The sequence below is a fragment of the Rhinolophus hipposideros genome (genome assembly GCF_964194185.1).
Source record: "Rhinolophus hipposideros genome assembly, chromosome: 2".
In the NCBI taxonomy this organism is placed as follows: Eukaryota; Metazoa; Chordata; class Mammalia; order Chiroptera; family Rhinolophidae; genus Rhinolophus; species Rhinolophus hipposideros.
This window is the reverse complement of record NC_138048.1, coordinates 30,901,759-30,929,225: the sequence shown is the minus strand read 5'-3', so window position 1 is coordinate 30,929,225 and position 27,467 is coordinate 30,901,759. Positions and strand designations below refer to the sequence as shown.

The 27,467-nt window shown below is 35.4% G+C and overlaps 1 protein-coding gene across 1 annotated transcript in view; it reads left to right on the top strand.

Annotated features, from left to right (window-relative positions):
- Positions 1-27,467, top strand: part of ABI3BP (ABI family member 3 binding protein) — a 244,157-nt gene that overhangs the window by 38,242 nt on the left and 178,448 nt on the right. Inside the window, exon 2 of the mRNA XM_081073688.1 lies at positions 12,029-12,208. Coding sequence (XP_080929814.1) covers positions 12,029-12,208 — 180 coding nt within the window. The remainder of the gene's footprint in view (positions 1-12,028; positions 12,209-27,467) is intronic.

Below are 27,467 nucleotides of genomic sequence, written 5' to 3'. Positions count from 1 at the left end.
CTGTATACTTAAAATGGATGAACTTTATGGTGTGTGATTTTACCTTGCAAAAGTATATGTGACAATCATATGTGACAATCATATACATTTTTTCCGTACCTCTATGAAAATATTTGCTCTCTTTTTCACATTAGAGGTGCAATTTGGGAGTCCTGTACAAAAAAATATTAACTGGTAATTATTAGGATACTGTTTCTAGAAACAAATTCATTTTCTGATTTATCTTCCTGCATTTTCACAGGAAGATAGTATTTTCTCTAGATGAGGTGTTAGACATATCCTTAAACATTAGATTGAGAATGAATTTGGGATTCTCCAGTTCACTCTATAGGGGAGAAGTGAGCCTTAGAGAGGACAGGTGATCTAGGTCAAACACAGTGAAAGGCAAAGTTGATGCCAGAACCCCTTCTGTTTCTTCCGCAATATATTAAAATGAGATGCCCCACTATGTTGTTAGGAAATGGCCCTTCCCTGAACTTCCGAGGTCGCATGGCCCACTCTGCCTTCGTACCTGAAGCCACCTGATCACACTCTCCTGGTGGTTTAGTCATTTCCCTCTAGGGCTTTTTGTGCTGTGAAATCTCAAAATAAGCAGCCATGAGATATCAACACTGAGTATGTATTAACTGAACAAATTACAAACAAGGCATAAAGATTCCAAATGTCTAAAAAGTGATGGCGGATGAAACCATTTTTTCTTCCCAGCTCCAGCTCATGTTTTCATTTGTGAGACTTTGCAAATTAAATAAATAAATAAAAGCCAGACTTGTTTAAGAAAGGTGTGCTACTATTTAACAGTTTTTTACAAGATGGCAAAATTTTCACTTTTATCAAGAGTATTTCCAATGTACTCCCTGGAGCAATGTTTTCACAATGGAAATATTTATCTTATATATGCAGGATTTCTTATAGAGCTGGTGAAATTTCTTATAGTGCTGCTTTGTCCTATTAAGAACTTTGATTAAATTCAACTTTTATTTGGTCAATGGAATTTATTGTATATCCAAATTGAAGTTATTGAGAGAAGAAAAAAAAAGGAGTATAGGTCCTTTTAGAAAATTGATCAAATAGAGTGACATTAATAAGAATGACAGTTTTTCTGGTTTTTTGATAAACTTATCATTTTGAGGCTGTTAGGATAAGCAGTTATTTTTCTTATGACACATGTTTAAACTTACCTACTTTCTTCTTAGTGAAAAATCACTCACAGATAAGAAAGTCAATATCACACTTTGCTGTCAAAAGAGGCTCACATGTGCCTGGTGTTCCATTAGCTGGAAGTGAGAAGAAAAGGTATCAGAGACCTTGAATATCAGTGACCAGTACTGAGCCGTCCAGTGAAGAGGAAACCATTGCATAGTTTTGTCTGCATTTACTATTAAACACTTATTTAAATTTCATAATGATCTATTGTAAACAGGAAAGTTTATAGTTTTGTTTGCCTGGTAAATAACATAATATAAATAAATATCTGGAAAATATATATATAATTCTATATATATGTAAATATATTATAATTTATTTATATTATATATAATAATGTATATAAATATAATTATGTATAATTCTCCCTTGTTCTCAGAGAAAATTTTATTTCAATATAATCAGTATTTCTTAAAAATTGGCAAATCAAGAGAGATCCATACTTTGTGAAGACATTAGGAGATATAAAAATGTTGGTTTTAATAATTATCTGAATACAACTTAGTAAAAATAACAGCAAAAAACTACTAATTCATAAAAAAACAACAATATATAAGTCTCCAAAACATTATGTTGAGTGCAAGAAGACTTACATAAAAGAGTACATGTTGTATGCTTCTATTTAATTGAAGTCTATAACAGGCAAAACTAATCTATGGAAGTAAAAATCAGAACAGTAGTTGTTACTGGGAGGCTGGGTAGGAATGGACTGAGAAGGGGCATGAGGAAACTTTCTAGGTTGATGGTAATTTTCTAAATCTTGATATAGGATTGGGTTACATAGATATGTAGCATTTGCAAAAATCAACAGTGTATGGTTAAGAGTTATAAATTTCATTATATGTAAATTTTATCTAAAAAAAAATAAATATTTAACTCAAGTTAATGATATGCATGCTGAAGTGTTTAGGAGTGAAGAATACTGAAATGCAACTTATTTTGAAATTTATTATTATCAAAAAATAGAATGGGTTAATGGATGGATAGAGAGATAGAGATGGATAAATATGATAGAGATGGATAAATAGCGATGAATAAAAATAGAACAAATATAGTAGGATATCAATCATTGGCTCTTGGTGGTCGCTCTAAAGATGTGCATGGCACAATTCTTTCAACTCTTCTGTATGTTTGAAGTAAGCTCATCTTACTTCTAAGTCTCTAAAAAGATTGGTTAGATTTAAAGACACATAACTGGTGCTAAAAGTCAGAGAAAGTTTCCAAACATTTTAAAACATTTTGCCTTATGTGTCTCTATAATTCTAGAAAACGCCAATTCACAGAGTTTGTTTACACCAAATTATATATAAAATTCTCATGATAGGAAATCTAACAGGATCGTAGGTGAGGGTTTTTCCCTTCCATATCGTGTTGAATATCTGTAAATTTTTTCAAAAAACGTTGGATCCATTAATTTTATTTTTGATTCACTGAATTGCACAGAGTAATGGTTCTCAAACTTGAATATGTATCAGAATTCCCCAAACAGCTTGTTAAAATACAGGTTGCTGCCTCTGCCCCAGACTTTCTGATTCAAGAGGTCTTGAGTGGGGCCTGAGAATATGTACGTACAAGTTTCCAGGTGATGCGGATGCTCTAAATAGGGAACCACTCTTTAAAAACTCTAGCATGGAGCCCATCCCACCTTCCACTAGGAGCACCTATTGCCATCACACCTTATTTTAAATAGCAAGAGAATGTAAGCAAATCAACTCCAGGATTTCCATGAAAATCAAGCAGAGAAAGAAGGAAAATGAGTTTTGTTAAATCCCTTAGACTGTACAAGTTCTTCTTTTTCTTTTACATCTATTCAAAAAAATAATACTAATTACTAAGAAGATACCAGTTGTCTAAAACAGTACAGAAAGAGTATTACAAAATAGACTTTAAGTGCTACTTCCCTACCTGCATTTGACATAACCTTATGGAATAATAACTATTTCTGTGACTAGCTTAGCAAAATTAAAGGAAAACTTTCTTTGTGCATCCTTTCTTTCTACCCCTTCCATCAGATTTAGAGCCCCTCTACTGTGGCCACGTTGTACTAATTGCACTAATCTCGCTGCACTAAAATAGTTCAGTTATTCATCTGCCGAATTTACTACTTGAATGCACAACCTTGGGGATCAGACAGGTCATATTTGAATTGGCATCATTAATGCCTAGTACCTAGTAGTGAATAAATGGATAACATGAAAAGCAGATTAATAAAAATACATATGCGTATGCCCCAAATTCCCCAAAGCAAGTATAGATTTTATTGTTGTTTGAAGTTAACCATGTCAATGTCTCCCTTCCTTTATGGTCATCGATTGCATGTGGGTTTCCCTCTCCTGAAAAAAAGCCTAGCATGCTCCAGACTTTAATCTTGGGAGAATTAGATCAGGGGACTCTGTGCAAGTGACAAGGGTGTATGTCTCAGGAATTGATTTCTCCTTAAGAATGAGAAGCTGTTGCCATAGAAGGTAGTCCGTGAAAAGTAATTCTCCTACTTGGCAGTTGGTTGGGTCACAAAGTATGTGATGAAGTTTTTGCTCCTGCCAAGTGGTGCTGAAATGTCAACATTGGCAGGTTCAGTCTGTCTCATTCAGTCATCCAAAGCCACCAGATGGTAAAGTCTTGACCTGGAGGAATCAGGTCACTGGGAATTCTGACCAAGGTGGCTATGGTGCTTGTTTTAACTGAAATGGAACTCACTTATTCAAACAGTTGTGCAAACAGATATAAAGTGCCATTAGGAAGAAAATATTTGCCTCTGCAGACTTTTGGCAAAATAACATTTCTTTCTAAATTCAATAGCAAACATCCTCTAGGTATTTGGTGACTATAATGTCCTAATGAAAAGCTAACTATTTGACTCCTGGGGGGGTTACAGCTCTATGGGAATTGTTCTGGTGTGGCTTCATGAGGATAGCTGTCCAGGTGAGCTGGGACTCTCTATTTCCTGAACTCGAAGCACATGTTGCATGTGGGAACATGTCCTCCAGCTGGCAGACTCCCCACAGGCATTGGAGATGGAACATGCTGTTCTGCTCATGCTGGAACAGAGATCATGGGACATTGTCGTTTGAGATTCTCGCTAACACTGATCACAAATATGTCAAGTCACGTTCTGAGTTTGTGTAAAAGTCCCTATTCCCTGGCTCTGACAGTTGTTCATGTGGTTTATGGATTTTTACCACAATATTTTTTTCTGTACTTTTAAATAAAATTTCATTTTCTTTAGATTTATAAAAATCTTGTTTTGCATATATCAGTATTTTAATCAGCATTTTTTTCTTATGTTTCAGATGTGTGTTTAAAAAACACAAGTAGGGGTGCCTTCTGTTCATATCTAAAGCTGTGTGGTCTTAATCCATCATTTCCCAAATGCCTAGAATCTCTTTTCCTCTATTCTTATTTAGATCCTTGATTCCTCATCTGAGTTGTATATATTTGGTGAAGTGATTTCATTTGTAAATTAGGGACCACACTGTCCAAGTTTTGTAACAAATTCCTATCCTCCTTATACCAGGCCTCCCACCATGCATATCCCTTACTATCAGTGACAACAGAATCAGAAGGCAGAGAAGATAGAAATCAAAGTCATGGAGTAAGAAAGGCAAAGTGGGCAGGAACATCTTGAAGGCTATGGGAAAAGGTTAGAGAATTTCGGGTTGGTTACTCTTATCAAATCATCCATTTTTGTAAGTACCAATTATTTTTGCCTGGACTTTTGAATATGGCTGCTATACCGAGCTATAAACAAAAGATGATTTGAATGGTGCCATTTAGAGTTTTGCACTATGCCACTGCTAGTGGTATCCCTGTTTCCGGAAGACATGTAAAGCTGCTCTATGTTTACTGCACACTAGTTCTTCGCGAGCTCTCAGAAATTCTCTATCGGGCCTTCGTAAAACTCCACTCTCAAAGAGCTAGGAAGAGAGTGACAGAGAATCTACAGAATTTTGAGGAAGAATTTCAGTCTGGAGATCCAGAGAGCCAGGATGCCATGAGATATATGGGATTGGTGGTTGAAATATAAAAACCTGAAATTTAAAAAGGATTCGTCTAATAATTACTCTGTGAGTGCTTTTAATTACAATTCTGAATACACACCACCACCATCACTACCACCAAAGTAATTTAATTCCTTCTACTTACCATTTGTGGCATGCCATCATATCAGTGCAGAATAGATGGTGAGTGTCCTCATCTCCAGAACCACCTTGCCCAGACTCTTTTTTCAATGGAAGGTTTATTTAAACATCTTGCTATTACAGCATTGGTGGAAGTTGTTTTTATAATGCCGAATGTTATTTAATTAATAGCAACATTTAATTTCCATTCTCTTTAAAATATTTAACTGAAGCTGCCATGCTTTTTCTGCAATGGAAAACTTCCACTTGGGTCACTGACTTTAAAGTTGTTACTATTGGTGTAAAAAAGTGATGCTACAGATTACAGACTAAGCATTTCTATTTAAGGATCAGGAACTGAAGAAACTTGTCTAATTGCCTTTGGCAACTCTCTTAACCCTGTGGCCATCACAGGAAAACTGCTGAAATTCCATATGGTTTTCTTTTTCCTTCTAACACCTTTCCTTGGATCATGGTGCCAAGACAGGGAGAGTCATTTGAGCACCAAAACTGTTACTTGATCCCTTTTTGATTTTCTAAGAATTAAAGCAAATGTTAAATTATTGTCAAGTCCTATGTTTAAATTATGGTTTGTATAACTTGTCATTACAGTTCAATTAAATACAACCTATGTTAGCAACTATAATTTTTTGGAAACCTTTAAATATATTGATTGACAATAACTGTCCTACTTAATACATAAACTTGAGATGTGACATTTTGATAGCTCCTTAATAAGCTGCTGTGACCATAATGGCATTGGAATGTTTTCTGCTTGCAAAATCCACTGTCTGAAAACATGGAATCCATTTGAAACTTACAGTTGTCGGTTCTTGGAGCATAATGATGCCTAAAAGGACTTAAGGATTTTATATATGCACCATTTGTTGAACAGTGAATAATAATGTTAAGCACTGTTAAAACTACTTTCACCAGTGCTGTAATGGCAAGATGCTTGAATAACCTTCCATCAGAAGTATATCCGGTAGTTACAGAGATGAGGAAGGTCATTGCCCATGATGGATCCCAGACAAGAGATTCAATAATATTGAATTACATAAGTAATTTGTTCTGTTTTATTGCTGAGTCATATCCCATTGTATGGATAAGCCATAATTTGTTTACCTATTCAATTGTTGATGGACATTTGTATTGTTCCGAGTTTGGTGCTTTGAATATCTGCATACAAGTTTTTATTTCTCCTAGGTAAATACCCAGGCATGAAATTGATAACCTTAAGTGGTTATATCATTTAACATTCACACTCAAAATGTATGAGAACTCTAGTTGTTCCAAATCCTGCCTAACACTTGGTAATCTTCTTAATTTTAGCCATTCTTATGTGTGTGGTACCTCATTAAGGTTTTAATTTTCATTTCCCTGAAGACTAATGATATTGACCAGGAGTTTGTATACTTTGACCTGGTGGCCAAATCCAGATGCCTATTTTTATAAATATAGTTTTATTGGAAAACAGACACATTCATTTGTTTAGATAATGTCAATAGCTGCTTTTGTGCTATAATGGCAAAGCTAAGAAGTTGTGGGAGAGAACATCAGGCCTACAAAGCCTAAAATATTTACTATTTGACATCTGACGACCCTGACGTTTGAGCATCTCTTCATGTGCTTGTTGGCTATCATATGTCTCTATTAGTGAAGAATCTATTCGAATCCTTTGCCCTTTTTTCTTAAATGTTTTCTTATTGAGTAGAAAGAATTCTTTTAACAATTGTGGATACAAGTTCTTTAATTGGTATATGTATTACAAATATTTTCTCCCAACCTGTAGATTGGCTTTTGTTTTCCTTAGTTATTTTTAAAGTTCAAACTTTTTAATTTGATCAATTCAATGATCAGTTTTTAAAATCTGTGCTTCATAAGTAATATCTGAACTGAGGGGAATTGATTACATTATTTTGATATCTTAGAAAATTTGATTTTGTATAACCTAATAAGTGACTGAGCAAGTATAGAGGTCATCAGTATAAATGAAATGTGTGCAAAAAAAAGAGAAACATACTATGAATAAGAACCTGATTTATTCTTTTAATCCTGAAGCAATTGAGTAGTTATTATTTTTTATTGACATCAGTATTATTGGAAATTCTTCTACTTAATATCTCATGGAACTTAATGCTGATCTGGTTTATTTCCAAACTTGCTATTTAGAATAGTTTTAATTTCTTTATTAATGGTTCCAAAATTGAGAGCATATAAGCTAATTATTGATATTTTTTACTTTTAGAAGAGAGCTTTAGTGTTTTGTAGTTTTTCTCTTGAAGTGATTTTATCAATTTGACCAACTTCCTATCAGCAGTATAGACCACATTCTGAAATATTTTGGAAAGTATAACATAACTTTGAGAGAGATTAGACATGAAAGAATTCCTCCTATTGAAGGGGTTATAATGGTAACTCCTTTCTCACAGATCTGAGACTGGATGTTCGTGGTAGTTTAGCTGGTTTAACTGTCATGTGTTTGTGCTATATGTCTGCAGAGCTTATTGAAACTGACCACAGCAACTCAGAATTCTGGGGTCAACATGAAATGTCTGCTCAGAAGTTATGCCCATAGCAACAGCAACCAGCCTCCTCGGGTTGATCCGGAGAAATCTATGAACTTATAGTTGTCTACCTTTTGTCTGGTTTTCAAACTTCACTACATTCCTCACTGTTTTTAATACCACAGGGCATATATTTACTTTTGAAAATTAAAAGGGATTAATTCTAAATTTGTTTTGAAAGACATTATTTTTCTTATAGAATTTCACAACACCCTTTGAGATATTTAGAGATATGCTAGGGTGTTGCAAACAGAGGATTAGAAACAATTGTCATAGATCCAAGATTTTACTTTGCCAAAATGCAATCTTTTTTTTTTTAGCCACCCTAGTGTTGCTTCCCTGAAATGTTAACACTCTTTATTCTCTCACTCTTGATTGGCATATACTTTGTTTCTCATAAAGGATACAATAAATGTTCTTCCAGTACTCATGTTTCTCTGTACTCCTGGGGGTTTTCTGGGTGACATATATGCCATTTTACTTATAAATGTTTTCCTAGTTAAGCTTGTATCTGATTGTATTATTTTCCTATAATTTCTAAGTTATTCACCTGAGGCCTTCATACTAACTGTTGAAAGATAACTGTCATTACATGACTAGTGTTCCAAACCATTAAACCAGAAGTACTCAGAGTGAAGATAAATTTATCAAACATTAAACTTATTATAGGATACACAGTTATACTCTTAAAATATTCGCGAAATTGTCCAAGAGTGTATAGTTTAATGCTACTCTAAATACTCATTTGAAGGGCAAGTTTACAAACTTATTCAGACTGAAAGGACAAAAATTGCTTCAGCTTTTTGAATAGGGTAATAACTGGATGAACAAAGGGGTGGAGAGAAGCAAACCAAAAGATAGAGGGAACCATACTGGGTGACAAGTGAGTATAGGTGTAAGGCCAGGGTCTAGTATGCACTGCAGAACATGAGATTATACTGATCAAAAACAAATAGGATATGTTGAGAAGCAAAAGAGAAAATGTAACGTGTGGCAAGATAACGAAGGAATTTGAGTGCCTAGTTCCAAATAAGGAACTGGGATGATAATCTCAGTATTAAGTTGATGGTGCTATTTTGAGGTAAGATTTATCTGTGTGTTTCTCTTTTTCGGGACTTTTTAAAAGTTTAGCTCTAGAAAATAGTATGAGTTGGAATTTTGTATAAAATAGGGAAGCTAACTGCCAATTCATTTGAAAAGTCACATGATGTTGATGTAGTTGACATAGATTATTAGCAAAAGGGAGAAAGACAGAGTCACAAAAATTCCTCTAAAGAGAAGTTCCACTTCTGTTGGTCAGTGATTCTGTTTACAAACTGCTTTCTTCTCAATTGGTGTCGCCATCCTTTCTGCTTTCCAAGGGGAGGATAATATGGTACCTCAGGCCAAAAGCTGTGAGCAAAGGTCTAATGTGCTGATGCTGTGACTTGGCTCTTAGTCAAACATGCATGCAGCCTAAGTATTAAGAGTCCTTAATTTCTTCTTCCCAACAAGGTATTGGAAACAGGCCAGCTGTGTTTTGATTTATTGTAAGATCTGACAGCCTTCTAAGGTAGCAGAATAAGGACTTGATTTGTAGTTGTTCTGTTCTATTGAGCAGGATGGAGTAACTCTAGGGTTAACATAACTTAGAAGGGAAATAATTGGCTTGGAAAAAATCTGTTATAATCTGAAGTATAAATCACATCATCAACTTCTAACAAAATTAGGACAAAACATCAGCAGTTAGCATCAACTTGAATGTTATGGTCTGGGGGTTGGCCACTTCTTACTCTATTGGGTAGGTATTGACAAAGTCCTCAATCAAAACCATAGAAGTCCAGCCTAGTGAGAACCCAAGATCCAGCTTTGACCCTGCACTTAATTTGCAGAGTGATGGGGTTGTGGATGCCCTCACTTTAGCTGTTTGTACTATGAGAAAATTGGACGAGATGAACTGGGCTAGATAAGTCTTCCTCAGACTTTGGATAAGCCACCCCAATATATCTGAGTTTCAATTTTGCCACAAGAATAGGCATAGCAATCAGAATCAAGAAGTTCACAGAATTTCCACGGGGATATGAAAGACAGTTTGGGGAATATAATCAATAATGTTGTAAAGATTGTGTAGGGTGTCAGATGGGCACTTATCTCATTAGGGAGACGACTTCATAGACTGTACACCTGAAGCTGAAGCTGAATAATAATGAATGTCAACTATCATTTAACATATATATAGTCATGGGATATGGAGTACAGCATAGGGAATAGAGTCAATAGAATTGGAACAGCTATGTATGATGTCAGAGGGGTAGTAGATTGGGGGAGGGGAGTTATCACTTTGTGAAGAGTATAAATGTCTATTACATTGTTTTGTACACCTAAAACTCATAATAAAAAGAACTTACATGAAATTCTTGGGAAATACAATTATGCATATATCTAGAAATAGTAGCACTGGCTGCTGAGGTAAAAGAGTGGTTCCTACAACCTGGTATCCAGGGAGGGGCTGTTTTTGTTTTTTCAAAGGCCTAATGAAAATCTTTTATGTAGTAATAGTGAGGTGGTCCAGGCTGATTTTGCCTGGAACGGTATTAATTTAATATGACAACTTTGCAAAGCCCATGTCGTTCAGAGGTACTGACTGGTACATACACAAGATAAGTCTGATGAATGAGAAATAGAATGTGATTATTAAGTTAGTAAATGCAAACTTCCCAATAGGTAAAATGTTTTAAAACTGTGAAATCCCTGTGGAATAAAGAAAAAAAGCAATTAAAGTTCGCAGTCTCTTATCTAAAACTCTTAGTGGGACATGTTTCAGAATTCAGAAAATCTTTGAATTTTAGAAATGTACTAATATGCCTAGATCATATAGTAACAAGTAACCTCTTCAGTGGGGTCTTGACCAGGACCCCTTATTTAACTATATCAATATGTCTGTAATTAAACATGTGAATAGTCACACTGACTATTCAGTAAGATTATGAAAGACTAAGTGGCCTCGTGATGGTCCAGATCCAGTTTTGTTACCAAATTAGTCTGATATCAACTTACAAAAACCTTACAAACCATTCTGGATTTCTGAATTGTGGCTAAAAGGTTATGAATGGACCTGATTAAGTAACCAGTTGAGTAATTACCATGTGCCAGTTTTGAGATAGTGCTATTTGCACTAATCTTTATAAACATCCTGTCAAAGTAAACAAAGATAATTGTTTTCCATTATCCATAATTTATAAGTCAGGCAAAGAAGTCTCAAGTCTGTTCAGTGAGTAGCCAGAGGCTATACTTGTAAGCATGTGGCAGAGCTGGAGTTTGAACTTCACTCCTTCTGGCCCCAAAGACAAAGGTCAATGTTACTGTCTCACTGGTTATTAGTCAAGACCTCTGGTTATTGTGATTATCTGCTCCTGTTGCCTGCATAGATTTTTTTTTAAGCTTTAAAAATTTAATTGTTTGTCTTCTCACCCTGTACCGTCTCTCTGAGAAAATTCATCCAATTATCATTTAGAAATTAAAGACATCAGGATGGGCCTGTAGCCCATTCCTGAGCATCACACTTAGATATTCATTTTACTGTTGGGTATCTCCGTGTCATTGTTTCACTGACCCTGTGAGCTCCCAATAGAACTAAACATCTTTCCTTTCAACCCTTCTCCTCCTTCAAAATTCCCTTTTCTACCAACTGTTATCCCTAAGCTGAAACCCTCCCACTTCCATCCCTTACCAGCTCTATTAACCACTAAGTTCTGTACAGCCAAAAAGCACAACAGAGGAGGCTGAGGGTTTTCAAAGTGCTGTAATTCAGTTTACAAATTACATATGTTTTTGCCATTCCCAGACAGTATGTATAAAATGACGGTCCTGACCAATCGTGGATAAATAGCCTAAAGTCCCATCTACCTTTAAATGACAAATTATCAAACACTAAATCCTACGATTTTACATTGTATTCTAGACTGCATTATATGTTATTAAGTCTGCTTTCTGTGACCTCAAAGTTACCTGTATTTTAGCGATTTGGGTGGGTGTGTTGTGATATTGAGTAACTGAGCAGATAACTTGTTTTCCAATACAACTAACCTTCGCCTCTCAGTCGTCCTGGGATACTAATGAGGTAAAATAACAACTACCTATTTTTTTCTTTTCCATATTTAGGTAAAAAGCCAAGCCTGAAAGTCCACATCAATACCACAAGTGATTCCATTCTCTTGAAGTTTCTGCGTCCAAATCCGAACGTAAAACTGGAAGGTTTTCTCCTGGGATATGGCAGCAACTTATCACCAAACCAGTACTTCCCTCTTCCCGCAGAAGGGAAATACACGGAGGCTGTAGTCGGTAAGATGTTTGGCTTTCATGCATGGGAAGAAGGGAGGTAAAGGTAATGGGTATTGAATAATACATAAATGTTGAAGGCAAGCACCCTTTCTTCTACATCCTCAGCCAAATCTAATGCCAGAATTACAAATCATCTTCATAATAGTCATTACACATAGCACAATACCTCACATCAAAAAATATGTAATGCATATTCTGCATGTACTACAGAAATAATAAATTCATTGCAATTATACCTATAATTCCTGGCCTCATAACTTAAATTGCATAGGGTAAAAAATAAGGTAAAATGTCTGGTTTAAATTTCTGTAATATAGCTTGTTTATATGGATTAATTTTTTTTTTCTGGTGTCTTTATTTTCTTCTGGTGAAAAATAACAACTATGGCTTTTTGGGTGTCTCTTCATGAGAAGCTACCTTTAAAAAGAAAATGGATTACAGTTTTTAAAATGCAGAGTATCGTAGACAAAAAGATTATCGTTTTTATATGTATTCTAAAGTTTTACATTTCATTTAAAATGTTTCAATCACATTAAAATGTAATTGGAGGATGTCGGCAACTTTATGTTCAGAAAAAATTTTGTGAATAAGACCTTTATAAGAATAACATTTTTGAAAAGGAGATAATCTATTATGAACATTTTCAAAGGCTTTCTGAATGGCCTGAAATTCATATTTGCCCCACTGATAGGATTATTGCTAAAGAGCCTTTTCATGAACTTCCGATATTTAATCCTGTAACTTAAACTATTGTAGATCAGGTCTGGCAGTTGTGCATAAATGCAGGGAAAGTTGAAGATGAATCTGTTTTGTACTGAAGCCCCTTGTTCCTTATAGAGAAGTCTCTGTTGTGTTTTAAAACCAAGCAACACAGTAACATTGTTAATTGCTTTATATTTATTTATTTATTTTTTAAAAGATTTTATTGGGGAAGGGTAACAGTGTGTACTTCCAGGGCTTTTTCCAAGTTGTTGTCCTTTCAATCTTAGTTGTGGAGGGCGCAGCTCAGCTCCAGGTCCAGTTGCCGTTGTTAGTTGCTGGGGGCACAGACCACCATCCCTTGCGGGAGTTGAGGAATCAAACTCGCAACCTTGTGGTTGAGAGCCCACTGGCCCATGTGGGAATTGAACCAGCAACCTTCGGAGTTAGGAGCATGGAGCTACAACCGCTTGAGCTACTGGGCCAGCCCCTTAATTACTTTAAAGCAAACAAAGTACAGTTACTAAAAATTTGGGGGAATCAGGTACTTTTGACAAATATAACACCACTAACTTTGACCATATAAAACATAAGAAATTTGAAATCCGTCAAATATTCTGCCACAACATTCACTCTTTACTATAAAAAGTGACTGGAAGCTATATACTTAACTCCACACAAATAGAAATAGATCTAGGTCTACTGCTCCTTTATTTACTGATCATTACAAGTAATGTTTTATTTGTGATAGTTTTTTTTTTATTATTAGTTAGAGGTTTGAAAAACAACATTAGACATTTACATACCTCACAAAATGACAACCCCAACAAGAATATTACCCGTCTGACACTGTACATAGTTATTACAATACCATTGACTATATTCCCTATGCTACACTTTACATCCTGTACATAATATGTATATATATATATATATATATATATATGTATATATATATATATATATATATATATATATATACACACACACATATTTAATTATAGTTGAATTCAATATTATTTATTAGTTTCAGGTGTATAGTGCAGTGGTTAGGCATTTATATAATTTAAGAAGTGATTCCCCTGATAAGTCAAGTACCTATCTGACACCATACATAATTTTTACAACATTGACTATATTCACAATTCTGTATTTCACATCCGCGTAACTATTTTGTGATTATTAATTTGTGCTTCCTAATCCCTTCACCTTTCTCACTCATCTCCCAACCACCCTCCCATCTAATAACCATCAGTTTGTTCTCTGAATCTATGAGTCTATTTCTGTTTTGTTTGTTCATTTTTTCTGATTTTTAGATTCCATATATAAGTGAGATCATATGGTATTTGTCTTTCTTAGTCTGACTTATCTCACTTAGCATGATATCCTCTATGTCCATTCATGTTGTTGCAAATAGTAAGATTTCATTTTTTATGGCAGCGTAACACTCCATTGTATAAAGGTACTAAAATTTTGTTATCCAATTGTCTATTGATGGGCATTTCAGTTGTTTGCATATCTTGGCTATTGTGAATAGCACAGCAGTAAACATAGGGGTGCATATACCTGGGGTGCCAAAAAAAATGTATGCACATGACTTGTATTCATCTTTTGTTGTCAGTATCTATTGGGTATTGCAATTTTAATACAGTTTTTTCCTTTCTTAAAATGCATACACATTATTTTTGCACCTTCTGTATTTTTTAGAATTAGTGTTTTGGATTTCTTTGGAATAACTAGGATTGGAATTGCTAGGTCATAAGGTAATTCTATTTTTAATTTCTTGAGGAACGTCCATATTGTTTTCCATAGTAGCCGCACCGATTTGCAATCCCACCACTAGTGCATATCCTCTCCAACACTTGTTTGTTGATTTATTCATGATGGCTATTCTGACAGTTGTGAGGTGGTATCTCATTGTGGTTTTTATTTGCATTTCTCTGATGATTAGTGATGTTGAGCATTTTTTCATATGTCTATATGTCCTCTTTGGAGAAACGTCTATTCAGGTCCTCTGCCCATTTTTTAATGTTCTTTTGGTGTTTAGTTCTATGAGGTTTTTTTGTTATTATTATTATAAATTTTGGATATTAACTCCTTATCAGATGTATCATTGGCAAAAATCTTCTCCTATTCAGTAGGATATCTTTTTGTTTTTTGATGGTTTCCTTTGCTGTCCAAAACCTTTTTACTTTGATGTACTGTCATTTGTTTATTTTTTCTTCTGTTTACCTTGCTCAAGGAGATATATCAGTAAAAATATTACTAAGGGAAATGTCTGAAAGTTTACTTCCTCTATTTTCTTCTAGGAGTTTATGGTTTCAAGTGTTACATCAAAATCTTTAATCCATTTTGAGTTTATTCTGTTGTATGCCCTAGGAAAGTGGTCCAGTTTCATTTCTTTGCGTTGTGTCCAATTTTCTCAGCACCATTTATTAAATGGACTTTCTTTACCCCAATGCAAAATCTTGCTTCCTTTGTCAAAGATTAACTCACCATTTAGGTATAGATTTACTTCCGGGCTCTCTATTCTGTTCCATTGATCTATGTGTCTGTTTTTACGCCAATACCATGTTGTTTTAATTACTATCGCCCTGCAGTATAATTTGCTATCAGGTAGTATGATACCTCCAGCTTTATTCTTATTCTTCGGGATTGTCATGGCTATTCAGGGTTTTTTATGGTTCCATATAAATTTTAGGATTATTTGTTCTAGTTCTGTAAAAAAATTTCCATTAGTATGTTGGTCCCTACCAACATACTAATGCATTGAATCTATAGATTGCTTTGAGTAGTATGGACATTTTAAGTATATTAATTCTTTCTATCCATGAGCACGGTATATATTTCCATTTATTTGTATCTGCTTTCATTTCTCTGTTCGGTGACTCATAATTTTCTGGTACAGGTCTTTAAAATTTCTTTAGTTAAATTTATTTTTTATGTAGTTTTTTGATGCAATTGTGAATGCGATTGTTTTCTTAATTTTTCTTCTGATAGTTCATTATAGATGTATCAAAATGCAACCAATTTCTAAATATTAATTTTGTATCTTGTTACTTTACTAATTTCATTTATCAGTTCTAATAGTTTGGTTTTTTTTTTTTTTGGTGGAGTCTTTGAGGTTCTCTCTGTATAGAATCATGTCAATTGCAAATAATGACAGTTTTACTTCTTCCTTTCCCATTTGAATGCCTTTTATTATTATTATTATTGTTTTTTTCTTGTCTGATTGCTGTGGCTAGGACTTCCAGTACTATGTTGAAGAAAAGTGTGAAAGTCCTTGTGTTGTTCCTGATCTTAAGGAGAATTCTTTTAGTTTTTCCCCACTGAGTACATTACCTGTGGGTTTGTCATATATGGCCTTTATTATGTTGAGATATATTTCTTCTATTCCTACTTTGCTGAGAGTTTTTGGCATAAATAGATGCTGGATTTTGCCAAATGCTTTTTCTGTATCATCTGATATAACCATATAATTTTTACTTTTCATTGTGTTTATGAGATGTATAGGTTGATGTGATGAACCAACCCTGCATACCAGGAGTGAATTCCACTCAGTTTTGGTGTATGATCTTTTTAATGTATTGCTGAGTAGCGTTTGCTATTATTTTGTTAAGGATTTTTGCATCTGTTAATTAGGGATATCTGTATATAGTTTTCTTTTTTTTGTAATGTCTTTGTATGGTTTTTGAATCAGGGTAACGTGGCCTTGTAGAATGAGGTTGGGAGCCTTCCCTCCTCTTGAATTTTTGGGAATTTGAGAAGAATAGGTGTTAATTTTTTTTTTTTAAGTGTATAGTAAAATTCACCTGTGAAGCCATTTGGCCCAGGACTTTGTTGGAAGCTTGTTTATTTATTAATTGGATTTCATTAGTAGTAATCAGTCTGTTTAGATTTTCTGTTTTTTTCTTGATTCAACCTTAGTAGATTGTATGCTTCTAGGAATTTATCCAGTTCTTCCATTCTTCCATTGTCCAATTTATTGTCATACAGCTGTTTGTAGTATTTTCTTAATTATTGTTTGTATTTCTGTGCTGTCTGTTTTCACTTCTCCACTTTAATTTCTGATTTTATTTATTTGAATCATCTCTCTTTTTTTCTTAATGAGTCTGGTTAAAGGTTTGTCAATTTTGTGTATCTTTACAATGAACCAGCTCATTAATCTTTTGTATTGCTTCTATAGTCTCTATTTCATTTATTTTTGCTCTCATCTTTATTACTTCCTGACTTGTATTCACTTTGGGCTTTGTTTGATATTCTTTTTCCAGTTCCCTTAGGTGTAATGCTAGACTGTTTATTTGAGAATTTTCTTATTTCTATAAGTAGGCCTGTATTGCAGTGAATTTCCCTCTTAAGACTTTGCTTGCTGTGTCCCATAGATTTGGGGTCGTTGTGTTTTCATTTTTGTTTGTCTCAAGTTATCTTTTGATTTTTTCCTAGATCTCATTGTTGATGTATCTATTATTTAGTAGCATGTTATTCAGCCTCCACGTGTTTGTGTGTTTTTCAGTTTTGTTATTGTAATGGATTTCTAGTTTCATACCATTGTAGTCAGAGAAGATGCTTGATGTAATTTTGTCTTCTTAAATTTATTGAAATCTGTTTTGTGGACTGACATGTAGTCTATATTAGAAAATGTTCTGTGTGTACTTCAAAAGAATGTTGCCCTTAGGATTCTCCTTTGTGTTTAACTGTTCCCATTCTAATTATAATGTGTCTTGGTGTGGGCCTGTTTGGATTCATCTTATTTGGAACTCTCTGTACTTCCTGGGTTTGTATGTCTGTTTCCTTCACCAGGTTAGGAAAGTTTTCAGTCATTATATGTGACTGGCCTGGGGCAACCTGGTAGGAGCTACAAAGCTACATGAGGTTAGTTCCTGCCTGTGTTGGACCTGGAGACATGTGGGGGTAGCCTTGCTGTGAACTGAGGCCAACTACTACCCGTATTGGGCCTGTGACAGCTTATCAAAAGTCCCACAGCTCTTTAAGCCTGTATCTACTTGCTGGCAGCCCATAAGGCTCAGCTGTTGAAAGAGCCTCCTTAAGTACATGGGCCGGTTTGGTTGAGCCAGTGTTGACAGTGCCCTTAGTGATGCAGCACTAGCTGGGTGGGGTGGCATCTCAGGAAGTCATGAGTCGTGGTTGGTGGTTTTACAGAGTTAATGAAGATTCAGTTCTTGCTCCAGGGCCTGGCCTGTAACCACTTTGCAATATACCCTGAGAACACCGATCTCCTCACACCCAACAGCCACCCAAGAGAGGCTGCGGCTCAAGTTGTGGTTTACTACCCACCACCAAAAGTCTCTGGGCAGCTGTGGGCCACCCATTGCTGTAAAAGTCTGCTGTAGCTTGTTTGGAAGGAGGCGGCTACCCAGGAGCTGAGATTGACATCAGTGTTGCTGCACTAGGTGGACAGGGTGGGGTTCCTGGGACTTATGGGGTGTGGTTGGTGGTTTTTACAAAGTTAATACCAGTTCAGGTCTTGCACTGGTGCTGGTCCTGTGACCACTTTGTAAAAATGACGTGAGGACACTGTGGCCAGTCACTACTCACCTCAGACCCACAGGTCCCCAAGAGCTGCCTAAGAGTCGCTGTGGCATAGCTTGCGGCTCACTGCCCACCCCCCAAAATTCTCCAGACTGCAACTGGCATTCCACTGCGATAAAAGGCTTCCACAGTTTGTGGGGTAGGGCCGGTGCTCAATAGCTGAGAGTGCCCCTGGCAATGTAGTACTAGCTGGGCACCGACCCAGGGTGTCACCAAGGTGATACGCATACATGGATTTTACTAGACCCTTGCAGTCTCAGATTTGACCCTTTGGGAGAGGGTTCATCATAGAAAAGATGGTGCCCTCTTGTAGGTTACATGTGAGGCAGGCTCCACATAGGGACAGTGGCTCCTGTCCCTCCAGCTCTTGCTTCAAAGCCACACAACTCAGGCTTTCCTGATATGTCTCTGGCTCCTCTTGAGATGCTGCCCCTCCACTGGAAACCAGGTGAATGTTTGCAAGTGAGTCTGTGTGTGGTTCCTTTAAGACTGCATCTGGCTTTCTAGCTGCCTTCTGTCTCACCAGGTCATACAGAGTCCTCACTGATTTTCACTGCCAGATGTTGTGGGAACTCCTTTTCCTGGAACAGGACACCTGGGCTGGGGTGCCCAGTGGGAGGTTTGGACCCCTTCCTCTTCCAGGGGTACCTCCACCACTGAGGTCTCCTTCCTGGTGTTCAACCTCTATCTGTGGGTTTGAGGTCAGCCTGTTTCATGCCCCCACCCCTCCTACCAGTCTCAATGTGGCCTCTTCTTTATGTCCTTAGTTATAAGGGTTCTGTTTAACTAGTCTTCAGATGATTCTTGAAGTTGATTGTTCTATAATTTATTTGTAATTTTGGTGTGGTCCTGGGAGGCAGTAGACATAGCATTTACCTAATCAGCCATCTTGGACCTTCTCCTCTCTGTGATAGTTTTTCTCCTTGGTTATGTAATCGAGAATTTGGTCAATTGTAAACTTCCTTTCCATGTGAGGTCAAAAACATTCAATCTTAAAATTATAGAAATCAGATTGCTAATGAGAAATATGTGCAGAAAGCTAAAGAAAATTTCTAGCACAAATATACCAACCTTTCACTACTTCAATGATAAGGGATAATCAAATGAATTAGGTATCCTTTTATTTATTTATTACTGTTTTCATTCTTTAAAAATTTTTATTATGGAAAAGTCCAAACACATAAGGAGAGAGAATATTATACTGATTCTCATTTCTCATCATGCAACTTCAATACATATCACTGTTTTGCTAATCTTGTTCCATATATTCTTCACACACTCTATTTTTCACTTGAGTATCTTAAAGCATAATTGGATATCATATTTTTAAATCTGTGAACATTTCAGTATGCATCTCTAACAGATAAATATTTTTAATAATGCCATGTCTTTATCACATTATAGCAATATTTTTATAATATTATTTTATACCTAGCCCATATTTAAATTTCTCTGGTGATCTTAAAAATGCCTTCTTAGAGTTGTTTCTTTTTTGAGTCAGGATCCAAACAAGGTCTACATGTTAAATTTGGCTGTTATGCTTCTTAAATCTCTTTTATTCTATAACAATCCTCTTTCTCTTCCCATTTTAAATGTCAATGATGTGTGGAGAAATTGGGTTATACATCCTGGCCCATATTCTGTATTTAACTGGTTGCTTCCATTCTGTATTTTTCAACTGGCTCCTTTATCCCTGTATTTCCTGTGAAAAGATATTTAGTTTTGGAGCACATATTAGGTTTGGATTCAGCTTTTGAGGGAAAATAATACTTTATAAGTGGTGCTGTATATTTTCTAACACCTCACAAAAGAGATACATGATGATTGGTATTGTACTTAGTGATGTTAAAACTGTTTGGTGTGTTTAGGTGGTCTCAGTCTGATCTCTAAATTAGAAAATTCACCATCAAATTTTCACTTAATGATTTAGCATCTATTGGTGATCATTGCCTAGATTCATTATTTTATGCTGGGGTTGTAAAATGGCAATTTTATATTTTAGACATATTCTAGATAGAATCTATAATAATTCTATTATTTTTCTGCATTTTTTAACTGAAATTCTACAATTAAGAATTTTCTCTCATTTACTTTACTTTTCTTACAAAGTGTTTTAGGAAAGGCAGGATAAATTCTTGTTGCAATATGTTAGTGTCCTGCTAATCTCCATGTTGACCAATGATACCGTTTGTTTTATGATCAATAAAGATGTATTGATATTTATATGTTTAATGGGTTTTAATAAATATATTACTTATCCATCTTTTATGATTCTTCTCATGGTCTAGCTTGAATGTGGTTGGTTGACCTTGGCTCACTATTAGACTGTGAACTTGAAATCTCGTGTGTCTTATTCTATGGTTATTCAGAGTAGAACGGTTTACAGTGAGTAGATAGGCAATAACTATGTATTTGTTCACTGAATTGAACAGATTCAAGTCTGTGTATACTATTTAGGCTGAAGGAGGCCACGAGAGATTGTGTAATCTAGGCCCTTGTCATCAGACAAATCTAGGACATCCAAAGTAGATAAAATAGATGACTGTGTATCTTAAAGATCTCTAGGAGCAGAATCCCTTCTTCTGGAAGGCATTTCCAAATGTCTTTTTAAAACTCTTACCTTATCCTTTAGATCAATATGTTCTTTTCATGAATTTCTTTCTCTTCTAGTAGTATTCTAGTGGAAGTGAAAAAAAAACACTCTTACAAATTTCCTTTCCCATCTTTCTATATGCCAAGGATCTGTGTGTTTCTACTTTTATTACTTCAAAATGGACTGACATTTCCAGGTTAAATATTAAATGTTATTCTTTGGTTGTTCAAATTGATTATTTGTAGTCTTTCTTAATGATTGCATTTGTAGTAATTGCTTCTAATTGATTAGCAGCTATCTATTAGTTTTCTATTGTTGCTCTAATAAATTGCCAAATTTGGTGGCTTAAAACATCACAAATATATTATCTTACAGATCTTTAAATCAGAGGTCCAGCATGGGTCTCATGCGTAAAAATCAAGGAGCAGGCAGGGCTGCATTTCCTCTAGAGGCTCTGAGGGGAGAATCTCTCCTTGCTTTTTCCAACATTCCTCTTCTACCTTCAAAGCCAACAACAGTGGGTCAAGCACTTATTCTACTACATCACTCTGATCTCTTGTGCCTCCCTCTTTTACTTTTAAAGAATTTTTGTGATTATATTGAGCCCATCTAGACAATCCAGGCTGTTCTCCCTTTTTTAAGAACAGCTGATTAATAACCTTAATTCCATCTGCAACCTTAATTCTCCTTTCGTATAACCTAATGTATTCACAGGTTCTGGGGATTAGGATGTGGGCAATTTGAGGGGCCATTATTCTACCTGCCACAAACTGTATGTTTGAAATTAGTGCCTTTTGTCTATTCCCTTTCTGCCACCAGTTTACTGTATGATCATTCTCAATTCTGTTCATCTGTAACGTGGTAATAAAGTATATTTTTTACAGATGTGCTGTGGGCACATTAGTGAATTCATGGTCAAAAGTGATGAGTTGAAATCCCTTGAGTGTAATGTGCTGTAAAAAAGCAAAGAATTTTGTTTCTTTATGGAAAAAAAAAAGCATCACTTACAGTCCCTCCTCTTACTTTCTTGTGTAATAGAATAGTACTATTTATTCAGTTGCACTGAACTATACCCAAATATAGTAACTTACTTTCATTTTCGAAGCAATTATAAAGTGCCACATCATCTAACACATTTTAATGCTTTGATGTGTTTAAAAGATCCCACCATTGAAATGAGAAGCTATTGACCATTAAGAAATATCCAAGTTAACATTTAGTGATCTATGGACTGACTAATACTTCTACTAAATAATCATTTATAAGTATCTAACGAGTATTGACAGAAGCATTTCCAAAAGTCACATACTGGTCTTACATGTAAAATTAAAAAACATAAAATATTCCCATTTGCTAGTTTGAAAAATAAGATTTGTATTAAACATCTGTAAAAAGAAATTACTAATGTAAAATCTTCTACTAAAATTTTAGTATATGAATTGGAGCAGTTGAAAAAGTATAGTATTTTCCCAGGTGACTAATAAATATTAATGGCTGTGAGAATCTTGCAATGATGTGATAAAACATGATTCACATATAATAGATCTGCTAGGTGCCTATATCCTTTTTCTACCCACATTATGAATGTTCTCATTTCTGGTTTACACATCCAGGTTTTGCTTTTATGTGCAGCTGTTGGTAATTTTGCAAATATCCAATGAAATAAAAAATGAGAATTTTTGACTTTGAATTTTTATAGTCATCTTTTATGATGTTCTCTTGACACCAGAAAATACTTTAATCGATATCACCTGGGAAGGAAAGCATTACATTCCATCAATTATGTGTAGTGCCAGTTAAGAGTTATTTTGGTGTCTTTACTGCAAGAAAAGCTTACATTTAAAAAAAAGAATCATATATATTTATCACTACCATGAATTCTGACTAAAGAATGTGTCTTCCAACCAGGTGTTAGGACTCCAAAAGGATTGAAGATTTATTAACTCTAACGTTCTCTCTGCTACTGACCCTTACACTCACTGCCCTAGTAAAGCGAGTTTCTCAGACTCAGCCTTGGGCCTCTCAGCCACTCTCCCTAGTCGTCATTTTGCCTGTAGTTTCTTCGAGTGATTACTGCGCTAGCGAGGAGGACATAATACTAATAGCCCTGGTAGACTCTGCACTGGAATGAGCCTGGAGTAGAATGCTAACATCTGCATTCTAGAAAAGATCCACCTCACCCAGAGAGGCAGAATGATATGGGGAAAGAATATATATGTACTTTTGAGTCAGACAGACTCAAATTCAGTCAGACAGTTCAAATTCAACACAACTACTTGCTATGGAGTAGTCGTGGGTAAAGTTATAACTTCTCTGTTTCACTTTTCTCACATGTAAAATAGAGAATAATCCTTCAAGAGTGTTGTGGAGACTATGGACAAATTATATACGGCAGCTAATATAAACCCTAGCACTACGGGTCTTATAAGTTTGGTCAGTTGCTATTGTAATGAGCTGAGTGGTCTTGGATAATTTACCTAAATTTTCTGAGCTTTGTTTATCTCAGTTGCTAATGATCAATGAGCTAAGTCACCACAAAAGTTCTGGTCAGTCAGTTCTAAGATTTTCATTCCTAGGTTGCAAAACCTTGGTCTAAGTGGTAGTCCTATGTTTTTTTCTGTTTTGTTTGTTTTTGGGAGGGTGGGGTGTCAGTAAAAGTGTAGAGGTAGATTATTTTAGCAGAGCTGTCAGTTACTGAAAAGTACCCATACTCATCTTTCTTTCACACTTAAGAAATGTTTTCTTGGGAGGGACAACTCCCAAAGCAGATTTAAAAACAAAAGAGGTAAAATCTGTGACACAGCACCCTAAGTATATACACCCCTGTCTCCTGCTATCATGATCATCTTTTAATCATTAAGGGCAATTCCTGTATGGTGTCCAGAATAGAATCATCAGATACCTCTTATAATTCCACAGCTGTGGCCTCCAAAGTAGAAAAAGGTGAATCCTCAAAAGATATAGCAAAAAGAAAAGAAAAAAAAAGATACAACTAAAAGGGCTTCTCATCTCTAGATTTCATTTTTCCAATTTCTGTGTTATTCTAATAAAGCAATTGTTAGCAAGAACATAGCAAAAATATTGACTCGTCTTACTAAATATAGATCAAAATAAGAACATGTCACTGTTTTATTTACTCAACTGATGGTAATTTTATCTCAGTGAGTTCAGGCCAAAATGTAATCATCAGTTTCTTATTCTGAAATTTCTCACTTTTTAAAAATTTCACAGGGGGGAATTAATTAAAAAAATAAATATAATTTATTTACAATGATTGATCCAGATATAAATAAATCTAAGTTATACATTGATAATTTTATGCAATTTGTATTTCTATAGATCATTAATACCCATTACAAATTTTACCCTTAATTTTTTACATTTGTATAGAAAGCAAGAGTAAATGCACAATTTTTCTTCTTTCATTATTGCAACTCTTAGAACTTCAGCTGTCCTTTTCTATCTTTTTGTCATAAAAAAGGTTTAAACATGCTCTGTTCCTTTTTATGGAAGTGGATGAAATATAAAATAATAGAGATTGGTACTATTTATTACACTGAAAAAATATCACCTTAATGACAGAAAATAAGTGAATATTTATTGCAGTAAGTGCCACAAAGAAGGTGATAGTGGATTCATTGAAGAAAAATAGCTGGAAGAAGAGGTTGAAAATAAAGAACTGGAGGAACTATATAAGAAATTAATTAAGCTGAAAAACAATTAGTGAAAAAAGGAGCAGGATAAACTAACAGGAGGAAAAGATACAGTGCCAGCCATTGAAACCAACTCAGTCCCTCTTTCCTGGCAGAATCTTTACAGAATTAGTAAGAGGCCATGAGGGGAGAGAGCAAGAGGGCAGCCAACAGGGAATACAAGGCAGTCCTAAAATGCAGATGAGGGATGCTAGCTATTCAGAGCAGGTAGTGTTATTAATGCCCTTTTACACATAGGGAAACCAAAGCTCTTGAGAGTTTAAGAAAATTCCTAAAGTTACTCAGCTAGTAAATAGCAGGTCCAGAGCTTGAACCTAGCATATCTGGCTCTAGAACTTGAGCTCTGAAACTGTACTCTGCTGTGTCTCAAAACTTAGGGAATTTTATCTGTTCTTCTAAACAGAAAGCACACAGAAGCCACTGATTTATTACTTCTATAATGTCCTTCAAATATTAAACAGAAAAATAAAAGTCCATGTATTATAGAAGGGACCATTGGCTGCCTAACTCATTAAGGTTTAAATAAGTTAAAATATGTAAAAACACTTACTATGCCTCCAAATTTTGTTCTCTTCCATCTTTATTTATTATAACCTGCCCATCTGTCAACCCCTACCTTCTCTACTCTCCACAAAATCATCTCTGGCCAAAGCAGGCGATATTTATGACCAGCTCCATGAATATCCAAGAGCCTAAGCATTTTCTTTTACTATCATTCTTAATAAATTGCTATTTTTTTAATTTTGTGTGTCTTGCCTGCTCCCATACTCCACCCAAATAGAAAACTCCTGGGATATAAGGACACTAGAGGCCTTAGATTTCTTTTTTATCTCCAATGTTGTCACAAATTTAGAAGCGCTATACACGAATACATGGGAGAAAGGCAGGGAAAGACCTAGGAAGTCTGAAACAGCTGTGGGTCACATTTAAAATGTATTTTTTGTTTAAAACTATTTTCAAAATGTCATCTAATTCTTAGTTCGTTCTCTGGAAATGATTTTACCACTTGGGAAGTATTTGGCTTTAAATCTTCAAGATTAATCCAAGTGTTTCATTTAAAAAAATAGGAATCTCAGAATCACTTGATTTTTCTCCAATGTGCAAAATTGAGCAGAACTTAAGTAAGCTTCAGAAAGGATTTTGAAAGAAATTGGCATGGTGGGTATCAATTTCTTAATAAATGTTATGCCCTCACTTAAACAATTCACCGTGAGTTTATACCAGAAAGACCTTGTTTGATAACAGATGACCACTTTGCCATGTTTTGATAAAGATAACATCTTTTCAAAGTTCTATGTTTTCTATTGGATTCAACTATAATGTTTTTATGGTCTTCTTGACCTCACCAAACAATAGATAAACTGTCTCCAAGTCTATCTTTTCTTGGAAATATAATAAAACTAACTCAGAATATTTCAATATAAAGCATAACAATTTTTTTCAAATGTATTGCACAATGTACTGAGACCAAAATCTAACTTTTAAAAATTTATTCTTAATTATACTTAAAAGGGTCTCCCAACGTAGCTTATGGCCTTCTTGTCATGGGCCAAAGTATACCTTGTCCCAGATTCATTGCAAGAGGCTTGCTATTAAGGAAAGGTCTTAAATGGAAAACCAGCTACGAGTAGAAGTATAAATTAGAGGGTTATCTGGAGCAGATATACAAGATAATATTTAGACTTTACAATTTCCTTTATTTTAGGTTTAAATGAGTTAAAAATTATAAAGCAACGTACTGTGTCCCCAAATGTGTTCTCCTCCACCCTACCACCACCATGTCTATTTATAATGAGCTTTTTAGGAATATATCTCAAAACCAAGAAATATAATCAAATCCTCATTTCCTCATTGCCTAGATATTATTTTCTTAAACGTTTTACTGGGCACTTGATGTTCTCTGGCACATACCGAATATACCCAAAATGCTGTGCTGTGAAGGCCAGCATTTCTTTTTGTTTCTATTTTGGATTGTTCTCTAAGTGTTTTCACTGTTTTTCTTTTATTGTTTGTTTTTATTTGTGTCAATCTCACCAACTAAATAGTGAGATCCTCAGGGCCAGAGGTGAGTCTCCCCTTCCCTCATGTCCTTTGAATGATATCAAGGTGAATAGAGCTGTGGGTGTAGAGGCTGACTGCACAGAGGCTGATGAGAGGTTTGCTGGGAAAGCCTCCTACTCAACAAAATAAAAAATATCTTCTCAGGTACGGTTATGGTTTACACCTGTTATTCTGGGATAATTATGAGTAGTGCCCATTCTCTCAAAAGTATCCCGGTTTAGCAGAACAATTATATGCTAATCTACCTATGGGAGAAAGCCTTGAATTCTTGGCATGGTCCCAGGTCTTTCGCCATCTGATTCCAAGCCAATAGCCCAGCCTTTTTCCCTGCCCCCAGGATCATTCCTCAGTGAGAAGGAAGAACAAAATAAAAAAGAGGTCGCCACAAGTTTGCCTCTGATGTGTTCCTTTCACCCAGCTGAATGCATAGTAGCTGCTCAACAAATGCTGGAGAGGAAGTTCTCACCAAGCTGTTAGCTTGATGATGTGATGTTGAGCATTTACAATGTGCTGAGCCAAGGGCTTTACAGAAATGGGTCACTAAATCCTCACAGCACCCCCGTGAAGCAGATACTGTCAGTATCCTCTTTGCAATGAAGACAGTAAATCCCCAAGAAATTAAGAGTGCAAGTGGCAGGCTGGC